Genomic DNA, 14003 nt, shown 5'->3' on the forward strand with positions numbered 1-14003 from the left:
GCTAACGTTCCAAAATTCAGAATCAAAAGCCAAGAAAGGTAGGTTGTTGGAACGTTTGTTATTGACAAAACAATAAATTCACAAATATATCGACCCGGCAACGGTCTTTTAAGTGCACAGACAAACAATTCATAACAAAAACTTATCTGGCTGATTTTTTCTTCCGCCTAAATAAGAAAGATAAGTTAAAGATAAGTTATAAAGATAAGTTATAAAGATAAGCTACGAAGATAAGTTATAAAGATAAGCTATAAAGATAAGTTATAAAGATAAATTATAAAGATAAGTTATAAAGATAAGTTATAAAGATAAGTTATAAAGATAAGCTACAAAGATAAGTTATAAAGATAAGTTATAAAGATAAGTTATAAAGATAAGTTATAAAGATAAGCTACAAAGATAAGTTATAAAGATAAGTTATAAAGATAAGTTATAAAGATAAGTTATAAAGATAAGCTACAAAGATAAGTTATAAAGATAAGCTACAAAGATAAGTTATAAAGATAAGTTATAAAGATAAGTTATAAAGATAAGTTATAAAGATAAGCTACGAAGATAAGTTATAAAGATAAGCTATAAAGATAAGTTATAAAGATAAGTTATATAATATATGAAGTCTTATATCGCGCGCGTATCTCCAGACTCGGACTCAAGGCGCAGGGATCTATTTATGCCGTGTGAGATGGAATTTTTTACACAATACATCAGGCATTCACATCGACCAGCAGATCGCAGCCATTTCGGCGCATATCCTACTTTTCACGGCCTATTATTCCAAGTCACACGGGTATTTTGGTGGACATTTTTTTTATCTATGCCTATGCAATTTTGCCAGGAAAGACCCTTTTGTCAATTGTGGGATCTTTAACGTGCACACCCCAATGTAGTGTACACGAAGTGACCTCGGTTATTCGTCTCATCCGAAAGACTAGCATTTGAACCCACCACCTAGGTTAGGAAAGGAGGGAGAAAATTGCTAACTCCCTGACAAAGGGTCGAACTCGCAACCTCTCGCTTCCGAGCGCAAGTGCGTTACCACTCGGCCACCCAGTTATAAAGATAAGTTATAAAGATAAGTTATAAAGATAAGTTATAAAGATAAGTTATAAAGATAAGCCAGATAAGTGTTTGTTATTAATTGTTTGTCTGTGCACTTTAAAGGCCGTTGGGTCGATATATCTGTGAATGTATTGTTTTGTCAATAACAAACGTTCCAACAACTTACCTTTCTTGTTTTTTGATTATCAAAACATACAAAACATCATTGGAATTCGCATGTACGTATTGTAAAAGTAATGAGTAACGAATGTCAAATGTGATTTTTTTGCTTCTGAAAACGGGCAATTTGAAAGAAAAATGTGGGAGACTGATAATGGAAAACGACATAAAACCTGTCTGTTCATGCTAAATGCGATATTTTAAGCTCCATAAACCAACACATGTATAGCAATATCTAAAGAACTACAAAACTGAATAAAATATCTGTGTCCCAAGAACTGTGCACACACACACATACATACACACACACACATTCCAACACACACTGACACACACACACACACACACACACATTCCAACACACACTGACACACACACACAGAGAGCTGTTTTTTACAGTTTTTCTTGAACCCCCTCCCTATTTTCCTCTTTACATCAAACGCAACCATTCTATGTAACACATCCCCTAAAATACGTTCCTGTGAATGACCACATCACACAGTTAACCCACCGCCATTTCTGTCAGCTTGTGGAAGAACCGACCGCAACGATTCCATGCCTGACACTAGGACAGACTGATAACATTGCTTCACTAATCTCACACACTTTCTCGCGTATTTGCCAACCGAAACAGACGAAAGCGAGAACTGTGTCCTTTTATCACCACCACTCCACGAGTCCACATCATCCAGACTTTGTGGCAGTTCTCTCCCTTGTGTTTCCGGTAAGTACCGGAAGAGGAAGACGACCACAAAGCAGAGACTTCCGGTGATGAGGCCTGGAGCCCAAACAATGAGTTCTGACTGCGCACAAGGGAAAAACAAGGAAGATGAGGTTAGGATAATGACAATAAAAAGAAGAAGGAGAAGGAGGAGAAGACAGAAAAGGAGTAAGAGAAGAAGAAGAAGCGAGAAGTAAGAAGAAGACGAAAAAGAGGAGGAGGAGGAGGGGACAAAAAGAAGAAGAAGACGAAGAATAGGAGGAGGAGTAAAAAGAAGAAGAAGGAGAAAAAAAGATGTTCGTATGCTAGGCCATTGGCCAGACATGAAAACAATCAGTATTGACGACAGAAGAAAAGGGATGATACAAGTTCAGGGAATGGCTATGGCCAGGTTGCGACACTTGCTTTACTGACGCTTTTCATCGAAGTGGATAAATTAATGAATATACCTCACAGAAATGAACTTACCAGAGGTAGCATGAAGGGGGCGAGCATTCCACCACACCGGCCCACGAGCGATGCGACGCCAAGTGCCTGTTGTCTGAAACACAAAATACAACCAACAGATTTTAAGACTTGCACATGACTCAACACAAACACGCTTTAAACGGTAAAATGACCAACTGTGCAAACTCAGCCTTGGCCACAAGGACGCAAAACAAACAAACAACGTGACCTTGTCTCCCAGGAAAAGACAGATTTTCGAGAACAAAGTTCGTGTCGGTGACTTCAACTTATCAGCAGTTAAAAAAACAAATTCGTAAGTAGGCGCCAGGCTTTGCATGTATCGGTATCGTATATGATTAAGCAGAGTGTTTCACCTGATGTTGGTGGGGTAGAGTTCAGGTGTGAAGAGGAATAGCGCGCCATAGATACCTTTCGCTCCCATCATCCCCAACATGGCTGCCAGCACCGATATCACGGCGAAAACAGGATTATCTGAAACACGGAAGGCCCAGGGCTGAGGTACACGACAAAGTTACCACACAAACGGGAGCCACCCGCCGTGTTGGATTGGTTAAAACTAAGATGTGTTGTGATTTCAACGAATCAGAAACCGCGGTTTGTTCTCTCACGTTTGGGTGGCACCTTTTTTCGGTTCTTGCACCTAGAGAGAGAAACTGACAGACAGACAGAAATAGAAAACAGACAGAGACCGAGGTAGGGGAGTAGGGGAAGGGCTTCTAATATGGACCACTTTTTGTTTCATGCTGATAACTAGCTTGTTTTCTTGCGAAGAAGTTTTATTTTGTGTTTGGTAGTCCTTCTCTCTTAGGTTAACCGTTAGGCCTAATTAGAGTGAAATAGCTTTGATAGACATTCAGCAAAAATTAAATACAGAAACAAATAACAAATGGTCCGTATTAGGAGCCTGGGCGCCTAATATGGACCAGAGAAGCGGCTTTCACGAATCACTGTAGAAAGCCCACTATACTTCAAAATAGCATGATACAACTTAGTGTACAAGTCAGACTAATTAAAATATGGCTTTAGAATGATCTGTTTTGGGTTGATCAGAGCATTATTTGAAGCACGCTAGGAAACTAAAGAAGCTTATCAAACACAGAGTGAAAATAAGTGAAATTATCAACTTCCACGAAAAGAAGACTTTTAGTTATATTTTTTTTAATCTCGAGGGCTAGTTATAGGTTATTTCCAGCAAGCTTCTTAGTGAATTAATGAAAATAGTCTTTAGCTTTTATTTTCCTCAATTTGTTGAAGGTGGTCCATAATTATTAGGGGACTCGCACATACTTTGAAATGTTGCTATTATTTTTTGTTTGCAGTAGAAACTCGGGGTCAACACAGCTAAAATGTAATAAATACATTACATAAATAAATACGGACTTAGCTGTCATATATAGCAATTTTTGTGTGATAAAAGCTTTGGCTGTGGACAGAAACGAGTTCGGTTTAGGCGGCAAATTTAGAGTGAACGCTGCAAAAAGTGAAAAAAAGAGAAAAAGCCTAACGGTTTTGAGGTTTGTGTTTCTGCAACTGTTTTGACATGTGCAAGTTATCCAGAGAGGGTGAATACAGCGAATAAAACCTTTTTGAGCGCTCTAGCGCTGTTAGTTTGTCAGAACAGGAGGTGGTCCATATTAGGAGCCGGTCCATATTAGGAGCCCTTCCCCTACATCAGCTCTATCAATAATACTGACCTTCCCAGATACGGCAGAAAGCACTGGCAGTGAGGCCGAGTCCAGCGAGACAGAAGAACAGTCGCATGGCAGGCTTTCTACCCGCTCTGTTGGAAACATCATTGCAAAGTTTTAGGAATGACACACAATATACACATGTCCAGCCATGCACATGTTTAGAGAACGTCAGATTCCACGTTACGCATCAAGGCCTCGCGTTTCCGCATCGAAATACGTCACATAGCGGTACATTTAGTCAACTGTGCGTTAGATTCCAAATCACGTATTCATATTGCCAAAAGGACAAGGGCAAAACAACTCAGGAACATTGTGCGTTCAACAAAGCACGTTGACATCGCGCCGAAATCTACAACAAAACCCACTGTCAAACTAGCTTAATTCTGTGTATGGGTATGTGTGTGTGTGTGTGTGTGTGTGTGTGTGTGTGTGTGTGTGTGCGTGTGAATGTGTGTGTATCCGTGTGTGTGCGTGTGTGTGCAGGGCCGGACTAGGCTAAGTCAGTGGAGGGGGGGGGGGTTGCCAGTGGTAATCCAGGGGGATGTTCCCCCTGGCGGGGTCAAGGGGCTCTCTGCCCCTTGTGGGGGTCAGGGGGCAAAGCCCCCTGAAGCTGATGGGTAGGTCATATTCTGAGATAGGAAAATGGTCGCTCCTTGCATGAAACGGCATAAAATAAACAATAATAAAAAATGTTTTAAATAAGTGAGGTACATGTTTAGGCTAAGGGGGGGGGTTGCGCAATCCCCATAACCCCCCCGGTAGTCCGGCCCTGGTGTGTGTGTGTGTGTCTCTCTCTCTCGAGCTCTCTCTCTCGAGCTCTCTCTCTCTCGAGCTCTCTCTCGAGCTCTCGGCGTCTCTGCTATTTTATTCAGTTAGTGCTCACGTGCTTGCATTGCACATGTATGCCTTTTTGTCCCCTGTTCACGTACTTGTCTACAATGGTGTAGAACAGAATGGCGGAAGGAAGCTGTGTTGACGCTGTCAGGAAAAAGTTGAGGAATCGGTTGCCGTGGAGAGTAGAGGACATGACGTATAAAGTGAACATAGACAATGCACACGTAAACCTGCAAACAGAAAACGAGTTTCACTGAGCTAGGTTATAACGCGAGGTTAGACCGCAAGGTAGTACAATTGGCGTGCACAGTGTCGGGGTTAGTGGAGTTATTTTATCCACGAAACAGACGGATTCCAAAAATAACAAGAAATTCCTCCGAGGTAGGAAAAACACCCCCGTCAAAGGGAAATAACCTTCTCAGTTGGTGGCAGTGACTGAGTGAGAATGGTTATTTCCCTTTGACCATTAAGATGTCCCGCTATAAGTCCTTGTATAATCTTAATCCACCAATAACTCCCTAACCGTGTGTTTGACTGGTCCCAATTTTTGTAAGGACCGTCTCAGGAATGTATAGAACCTGTTCACCAAGTTTGGTGACGATCGGTCCGTTCATTCTTGAGATCTATATGCGAACACAAACACACAAACAAACACATCGACCGAAACCTATACACACCCCTATACCGGGGGTGTAACTATGGAATGTGAAAGAAGGAATACCCTTGCTTGCTATGAGACAAACAACCCACGGAACAACCAACAAGCGAGAGGTGTGTCCGAAACACGAGCACGTGTGGATTGTTTGTCTCACCAAAAGCAAGCTAGGGGAATCACTCTATCACAACTTTTACGAGCCCGACAGAGATCGTCTATTGGTTCTGCACAGCTTTCATTTGCTCTTGTTGCAAATTTCGCATGTAATTAAAGCGCTTACTTCCCTTTGTTTCTGAAATAGCGATGATCACGTTTACATGTAGCCTGCAGTCAAGGCTGGTACGAGTATGAACGTCAGCACAGATAATTCATGTCTTGGTTCGTAGCTCAATGGGCAGTGCTCTGGCTATGTATCTGATTCGTCGCTACATGTATCAGCGTGGGTTCAAACCGGGGCTCGGCGAGGGAATGATTAACACTTTGTCAACTTTGTGCAGACTACCTTCTCGAAGCCGCTTCACAACAAATTTCTCAGGCTTGGAAAACATGAACACACGTATGCTGAAATAAATGGGTAGCGCGGTACCTCAGCGAGAGAGCAATCCGAATGTCCAAGATGAGAATAAAACTCACTTTAAATGCTATAATTATGATAGTATCTTTCACAGGATAAAATACTCCACTTGTCAAAATACCCCATTGAAGAGCGGGAAACATTGAAAATACTGGGGGGGTTTCCCACCGTGTGTACGCTTTTTTTCTTTTTTTCTTTTTTTAGTTTTCCCTTGTCTGCGTCCTGTCATGGAAAATCAATAGACGTGTGAGAAGAAAACAAGGGAAGATAAGCACATGCACTCACTCACCAAGCTGACCAGATGATCAAAGAGTTAAAACGAAGACGAGGATGTCTGCAAATATCGAAGACAGATATCTTGTGAGCCTTCCTGGGTTGAGAGGTGCGTGTCTCTGTGGCCCCACCAGCCAGCAGTGGCTTCGTGTCTTCTGAACCCTCCACCAGTTCCCAGTCTCCGTCAGCCTGGACTGGTCTTTTCCCACTTTCTTTTGTGAACATGGTCTCGGTCGACGAGTCTGGTTCGTTGTACGAAAAAGAAAGAAAAAAATACAGAAACAGAAAACTTCAGAATACACACGCAAGCACGCACGCACGCACGCAGGCTTGCAAGCAAGCACGCACGCACGCACGCACGCCCGGTCGCACGGTTGCACGCACACACACACACACACACACACACACACATGCTACAAAAACACACACGCACACACACATACCCCCACGCCCCCCCCCCCCCCCCCCACTCTCTTAAAACAATCATGTTACACTGATCCAAAATTTCTCACCACTTAGTTCCACAGCCGCTTGATCACCATACAGAGCCTTGAGCACGTGATCAAAGTCCTTGCCGTTTTCACGTGCAGCTCGTCTCAACACTGTCACCGCTGTCATCCTCTTGCCGTTAGCCACCAGCCAGCGTAACGACTCGTCCAGGTACCTTACACAATGACATAATAATTAAAGTTTGAACACTCTTAACAGAAGTGTTCCACTTTTGAACACATTTCTGAAACTCGTTTTGAAAACTTTGTATCATATTACAGGGCTGTTTTGGCAAAAGGTAGCACACATAGTGTTCAGTGGTGTTTGAATTAACACATGTGAACAGTATGTGTTCATTATGTGTGCCTCTTTCGCTAGTACATGTAGAACTATGTACTATGTCACAAAGTGTTCAAAAACTTGTTTCAGTGATGTTTACAAAGTGGAACACTTCTGTTTAGAGAGAAGACCAACAGCATATATCGGGTTCGTAGGAATCGGGCCGGCATTTACCAGATAGAAAGGGAGTCAAACTTGATAAACGATGCAGGTTTAGATAATTGTGAAAATCTATTTAATATAGATTCTTCATCTGAATGTGGTACGTACATATATTGTTAAAGTAAAATGACTGAAAATAGCGGCAGGTGTTTGAGTACACGGAGTCCAATTGGCATCATTGGCCTCAGAACAGAAAACTCAAAAGAAAGGTCCATGTTCCTTTGAGATAACTGATCGGCAGTTAGCGCATTCAGATCACCCCCTGAACGGCGGGGTAAGCACGGTCATAGGCTACACGTAAAACTCCACTCGTGCAAAAATCACGATTGACCGTGGGAGTTTCTGCCCATGAAAGATGAAGAAGAAGATCACCTCCTATCCTTTACCAAGAAGCCACATACGATGTAATCGGTAGCAATCTTTAGAAAAAGAAAAGAAAACCCCACGATATATTTTTGTTTGTTTGTTTGTTTGTTTGCTTAACGCCCAGCCGACCACGAAGGGCCATATCAGGGCGGTGCTGCTTTGACATATAACGTGCGCCACACACAAGACAGAAGTCGCAGCACAGGCTTCATGTCTCACCCAGTCACATTATTCTGACACCGGACCAACCAGTCCTAGCACTTACCCTATAATGCCAGACGCCAGGCGGAGCAGCCACTATATTGCCAATTTTAAAGTCTTAGGTATGACCCCGGCCGGGGTTCGAACCCACGACCTCCCGATCACGGGGCGGACGCCTTACCACTAGGCCAACCGTGCCGGTCCCCACGATATATGGACTATATCTCTGCAATAAGAAACCTGGACTGAGGCACTGACAGAACTTATATTAGTTCTGTGGGCTGAGGTGCACGAAGCCAAACTGGGTACCATCCAAATGAGTGGTACGCAGCCACGGAGTCGGATTGCTTGAAACTGAGATTTGTCGTGATTTCAACCAGTCAGACCATGCGGCTAGTTCCCGCCAAGTTTCGCTTCGTGCATCTCAGCCCTGGACTCTGAAGTGAAGGAATCAATGCTTAATCAGCTGCAACACCTCTTTCCTTCTGTCGCACAACTCCTCACCACATCTGCAGGAAAGCCACGCAGGACACGGCGGACAGCACGCACTGCAGGAAGCGCCAGCTGTAGTCCTGCAGCAGGTATGACGTCATCGCCATGATGCTGGAGCCACCCATCCACATGGCGCCCATCACCAGTGACGTGACAGCGCGGAACTCGCCGGGGAATAGCTCGATGGACATGGTGGCCTTGCCCGTCATCACTCCCTGGGGAAGGAAATCCACAATCAGATAGACTGCTAACGTTCCAAAATTCAGAATAAACAAGAGGCGAAGCCTTCAAGGCTCACGTAAGAAATAGACAAACAGTAACACAAACTCAATCACTCCGTCACACATACACACCCACACACACAGTAAGCTTAGGTGACACTGTGCAAGAAAGAGAGACACTAGATCTAGATCTGTCTGTCTGCATGTAGCCTACTTACAGGGACACGACTGCCAAATAGTCTCGGCCCGCTCAAAATAACAATGACCGAGACCACACACACCACGCGAGAGAGAAAGACTACAGGGAGGCATGCCGTCATGATGCATTAATTGACGTCAAACACTTTTGACCGTGACGTAATCTTATGCGAGCTTTATCCATAGTCTTGGATAACCACTCACACATAGACTCGGAAATGTTAAAGTTTCTACCACAGACATACACACGCACAAACACACACACACACGCACACACGCACAAACGCACAGACAGACAAAGTTACGATCGCATAGGCTACACTTCGTGAGCCAAAAACCAAGAATGAATGAACGTCATTCAGTTCGTCATATAATCATTCATTCGCTTGTGACTTCCTAGCAAGCGGCCGTATATTCCGTCAAGCTAAGTTTTGTCTGTTAATTTTGTGTCTGTGCACTTAAACGACCGTTGGGTCAAAATATTTGTGACTGTAACGTATTGTTTTGTCAATAACCAATGTTCCATCAACTTACTTTTCTTGTTTTTAACAAAATTAAGAATCGTAGGAGATTGGAACGTTTAATTCATGACAAAAGAGATTGTTACATTTACCGTACGTCGTCAGACAAATACGTATGATACAGATGAACTTCTCTCAAAGTTGTCGACCAAATTATACATTATCTGTAAACAAACACAAACTAAAGAAAAGGTAGCAAAAGAAAAACAAGAAAAAAATGAAAAAGTAATAAAAAAATAAAAAAGACCAATGTACTCTGATTAAATCGAGTAGGTAAAAAAAAAAAAAAGAGAACAAAGACCAATGTACCCTGAATAATTCCAATGTATTTACCTGCTGCAAACAACCATGTTCCCTGAATACATCAAGTAGTTACCTGCTGCAAACAGCCGACACAGAACTTGAGGCAAGCCAGGAAGGCGTATGAAGGCGCCAGTCCCATGGTGAGGCCCACCAGCAGCAGCCCTAACTGCGACCACACCAGTATCGGCTTCCGTCCGTACCTGGCACACAGCAAACGTCACACCGTTTACCTTGCATTTCAGTAATGATATCCGACACCGACACGTGCACAGCCTGGCGGTGACCCTACAAATGATTTTCTTCGGCTGATATGACGAAGTCACCCAGACAGACTTCTTTTTCGAAATTCTTTGTCAGTCCGTGGTTCCTCAGTGGGAGATGTGACACAATGTTTTCTGTGATGTGATGCTTCGCATTATGACGTCTTCTCACTTTATTACGTCAGAGATGTCACTTTGGAATACAGGGTCAAGAAGATAAGTCTTGGTCTGTTCAGTCGACATCGTTTGTTATCAAATACCGTCAACAGTTTGCGCTACTTTATTAAGATTGACACTACAATACCATTTAAACGACCCAAATTCGACGAGGGTTGTTTCGAATTACGAAACCGTAAAGACGTAGAGAACCCATATCGTTAGTTTGATGTAGCTTATAAAGCAAAAAGAAGAGTGATAATTTTAAGTTAGAAATTAGAATAACTCCGTGGACTTTATTTCACATTCAAGGAACATAATTGTTGACATTCGCTTGACCGTTGATCTGAACTTTACTGGGGGGGGGGGGGGGGGCAATTTAACCTGAGCAGGTTGTCTGACCTGTCGGAGAGAACAGAAGCGACGACCGCCCCGACACCTTGCCCCATGATGACCAAGGTCTGTAGCAGGTCGGCCAGCAGTGACCGACTGCACACCAGGTCAAACTGCACGTCACAATATTAAACTGTTAGAAAATATCTCATTAGCTAGATCACCCACTCACTCACTCACTCACTCACCAACTCCCTCACTCTCTCACGCACTCACTCACTCACTCACTCTATTTGAAAGTTTATGTGAAGATTACAATTTTAACCACAGTTTGCAAACTTTGTTATTGTTACGACAGATATGCTTTTTACCAAAGCACATCAAAATGTGAAAATTTTAATATTTTTAACTTTTTAAAAAACAGTATTGTGATCATTTCCAATTTCCAATTTAGTGCAGTGCTCTCTTTCTGACGACGTGATATGGCGTCATAACATTTAACACTTTCTACCCCACCTATGCTGACCAAGTTTTTTTTAGCCGAGACCAGCTGTGCTGCAGCAGGTCTCTCAGAATTGTAGTAACTGTGTAGTAACTGTGTATCAACACGCTGGAATGCAGGCGTTAGTTGGACGTTACAGGAAGCGACTTAAGCTAACTGTCTGGGCGGATATTCCCGTATCTGGTCAGATAGAGCCATATGAGTGGGTATACGGATATATTCGTAACTGGGAGATAATGAGTTGTTAAGTCAACAAACTTGAGAAAATAAGCCAAATAAACAAACAAAGGTCTTATTACCTCAGTTCTGAAGGAGAGTTCCCTGCGAAAGTCGTACCAGTGTCCGAAAAGACAAGGGTAGGTCTCGTTGAGGTGGCGTGTGGAGACGGTCATTTCACACTCGCCGTAGGTCACCTGACTTGACCCCCAGTCCACATCCCACAGATCGTCGGGGACGGCGCTGTCTTTGTCTGGTGGTGCGCACTTGTGGGCCGTCACTCGTCGGCCTTTGCACAACAAAAACATCATCAACAACAACAACGACGACGACGACGACAAAAGCAACAACAACAACAGCAACGACGACAACAAACACAACAACAATGACAACAACAACAACAACAGCAACAGCAACGCCACCACCAACAACAACGACGACGACGACGACAACAGCACCACCACCACCACCATCACCAACAACATCCAAAACAACAACAACAGCAACACAACCACCCCCCAACAACGACGACGACGGCAACAACAACTACAACATTAACAACAATAACAACGACGGCAACAACAACAACAACAACAACAACAACAACAAACGACGGCAACAACAACAACAATACAAACTTTTATTCGCTGAATATAATCAGGGTGTTTATGTTACTGTGTTAGTTATGAAAAAACAACCAATTCAGGTACGTACAGATTGTCGTGAATTGAATCAATCAATCAATCAATCAATCACTCAATCAATCATAATCAAACAAACAATCAATGGTTGAATTCATTAATCAGTCAGTAAATCAATCCATCGACCTTCAGTAAAATCACTCACAAACACTCAATCAGCCGTGATAAATGACATACGAAACCAAGCAGTCAGTATGTTATTACTACATTATTTATTAAAGGTAAGCAGGAGAGATGAAACCGTAAGAAGCAAACACACACACACACACACACACACACACACACACACACACACACACATCGACACACACACACACACACACACACACACACATACACACACAAATCGACACACTAACACACACATCCACACACACACACACACACACACACACACACACACACACACACACACACACACAAATCGACACACTAACACACACACACTGACAACCCCCCCTTCCCGCCCCACCCACCCATCCCCCCCCACACACACCCAACTCCCCCACCACCCCCCACCCGCCCCCGCCCTCATACACGAACGTCAGATAAACATACCGATAAAGATATTGTCCAAGAGCTGGAACGCAGCGCCCCACACGCCGACATTGATGACCAAGACCTGCAGCAGCTGATAGCGGTTCCAGCCTCCAAGTGCTCGCAGGCAGGCGTCCATGTTGCCCCCCTTTGCTGGCGTTGAGGGCGTTGCCATGGTCACGTCGTTGTCGCTAGTCTTGGTGGAGAAGTGGTCGGCGTCGTTGACGATGGTGTTTTGTCATTCACAGAGTACGATGTCGTTGGTCTTAAATCTCAAAATCTCAGGTGTCGGGAGAGTGGTTCCGTATAACTCTCACCTATTCTATTGCACATGGCGTGTGCTTTGAGAACGTTTACTTCCCTTTGTTTCTCACTTGTTCTTGTTTGTTTTCTCACTCTTCTCCGTTATCACACTTGGTGCAGTAGGCAAGCCTGATATTCATCGGGCAAAGTTTTGGCACTGAATTGTCGCTGAAAAGAGTTCACGCAATCAACATCGGTCTCAATTCCGGACAACATTGGAGAAAGATGGCAGATGTATTGATCAGCGAATACTGTTGGAATTGAATTCTTCTTCTTGCCCACACTGATTCATTCCTGACGAGTGTGCGAAAACTGATTCTATCAAGATAAGTTTTGTGTGAATATTTGTTTGTCTGTTGACTTAGACCGTTGGGTCGAAATATGTGTGAATGTATTGTTTTGTCAATACCAAACGTTCCAACAACCTACTTTTCTTCTTTTTTGATCCAGAAACTAATTGCATGACTTGGTTAAACAATGACGTTTTTCGTCATTGCAACGTTCTACACATTTTTCGACAAAAATGGTTTTGAAATTAGGATGCACGGGACGCCCTGCCCTGTTGACATCATAATGGGTCTTTCCTAGTCAGTTCTGGGACATCCTGCTTGCTGGCGCGCGCGCAGAGAAAAAATTTCCCTCTTTATTGTGACAGGGGAGGCTACCGCTCCTTTCACAGCAGACTCTGCACCCGAGTTGTTGGCCTTTAAAAGTCAACACCGGTGTATTGTAGAATTCTGTTTGTGATAGGGTCTGGTGGTTTCCGATTGTCTGTATGTTCATGGAAACCTTCGGGTTTGCATAACAGTTGTTATAGGGCTAAGAAATTAGCCCTAACATTTTCAATCCTGTTTGATTGCACTTCGCTTCCCGAGGTGATCGTAGTGTTTCGGCACTCGGTTACATTATCTTCACTGCGCTGGCTGCAAAACCCCTCTAGCGGGAGGTGTTTTTAGACTGGTTTTCCCTTGACTGTATTGTGCAATATGTGGAATTGCTTTTTTGTAAAACCTGTTTTAGCGTTTGCATTGTTTAAGAAATCTAGTGGGCACAAAACGTTTTCTCTCCATTGTGAGTTCTGATAGTTTTTACCCCTGTGGATTTGTTGTGTTATCCTTTGACTGGTCGGTACAGCGTTATTCTACGTTATTAATCATTTAACCTGCAGGTTACCCATAGCTGCGTACTCGTGATTTTAGCAGGCGCTTCTGCCGTGAGAGGACAAGTCTTTTCAGAGCAGACTATAATCATGTTAGGTGGAGCAGTCGC

At 43.4% G+C, this 14003-nt stretch overlaps 1 protein-coding gene across 1 annotated transcript; it reads right to left on the reverse strand.

Moving 5' to 3' along the window:
* Window positions 1-1237: 1237 nt before the first annotated feature.
* On the reverse strand, window positions 1238-13703 carry LOC138947139 (organic anion transporter 3-like). The gene is made up of 12 exons (XM_070318593.1): window positions 12453-13703; window positions 11277-11482; window positions 10545-10648; window positions 9800-9926; window positions 8496-8698; window positions 6947-7098; window positions 6451-6676; window positions 5028-5162; window positions 4102-4187; window positions 2761-2878; window positions 2408-2480; window positions 1238-2021 (listed from the first exon to the last, which is right to left on the reverse strand). The coding sequence occupies exons 1-12, from the start codon at window positions 12604-12606 to the stop codon at window positions 1713-1715; spliced, it is 1893 nt and encodes a 630-aa protein (XP_070174694.1). The 5' UTR covers window positions 12607-13703; the 3' UTR covers window positions 1238-1712.
* Between the last annotated feature and the right edge of the window lie 300 nt (window positions 13704-14003).

The sequence above is a fragment of the Littorina saxatilis genome, linkage group LG1 (genome assembly GCF_037325665.1).
Source record: "Littorina saxatilis isolate snail1 linkage group LG1, US_GU_Lsax_2.0, whole genome shotgun sequence".
Classification (NCBI taxonomy): Eukaryota; Metazoa; Mollusca; class Gastropoda; order Littorinimorpha; family Littorinidae; genus Littorina; species Littorina saxatilis.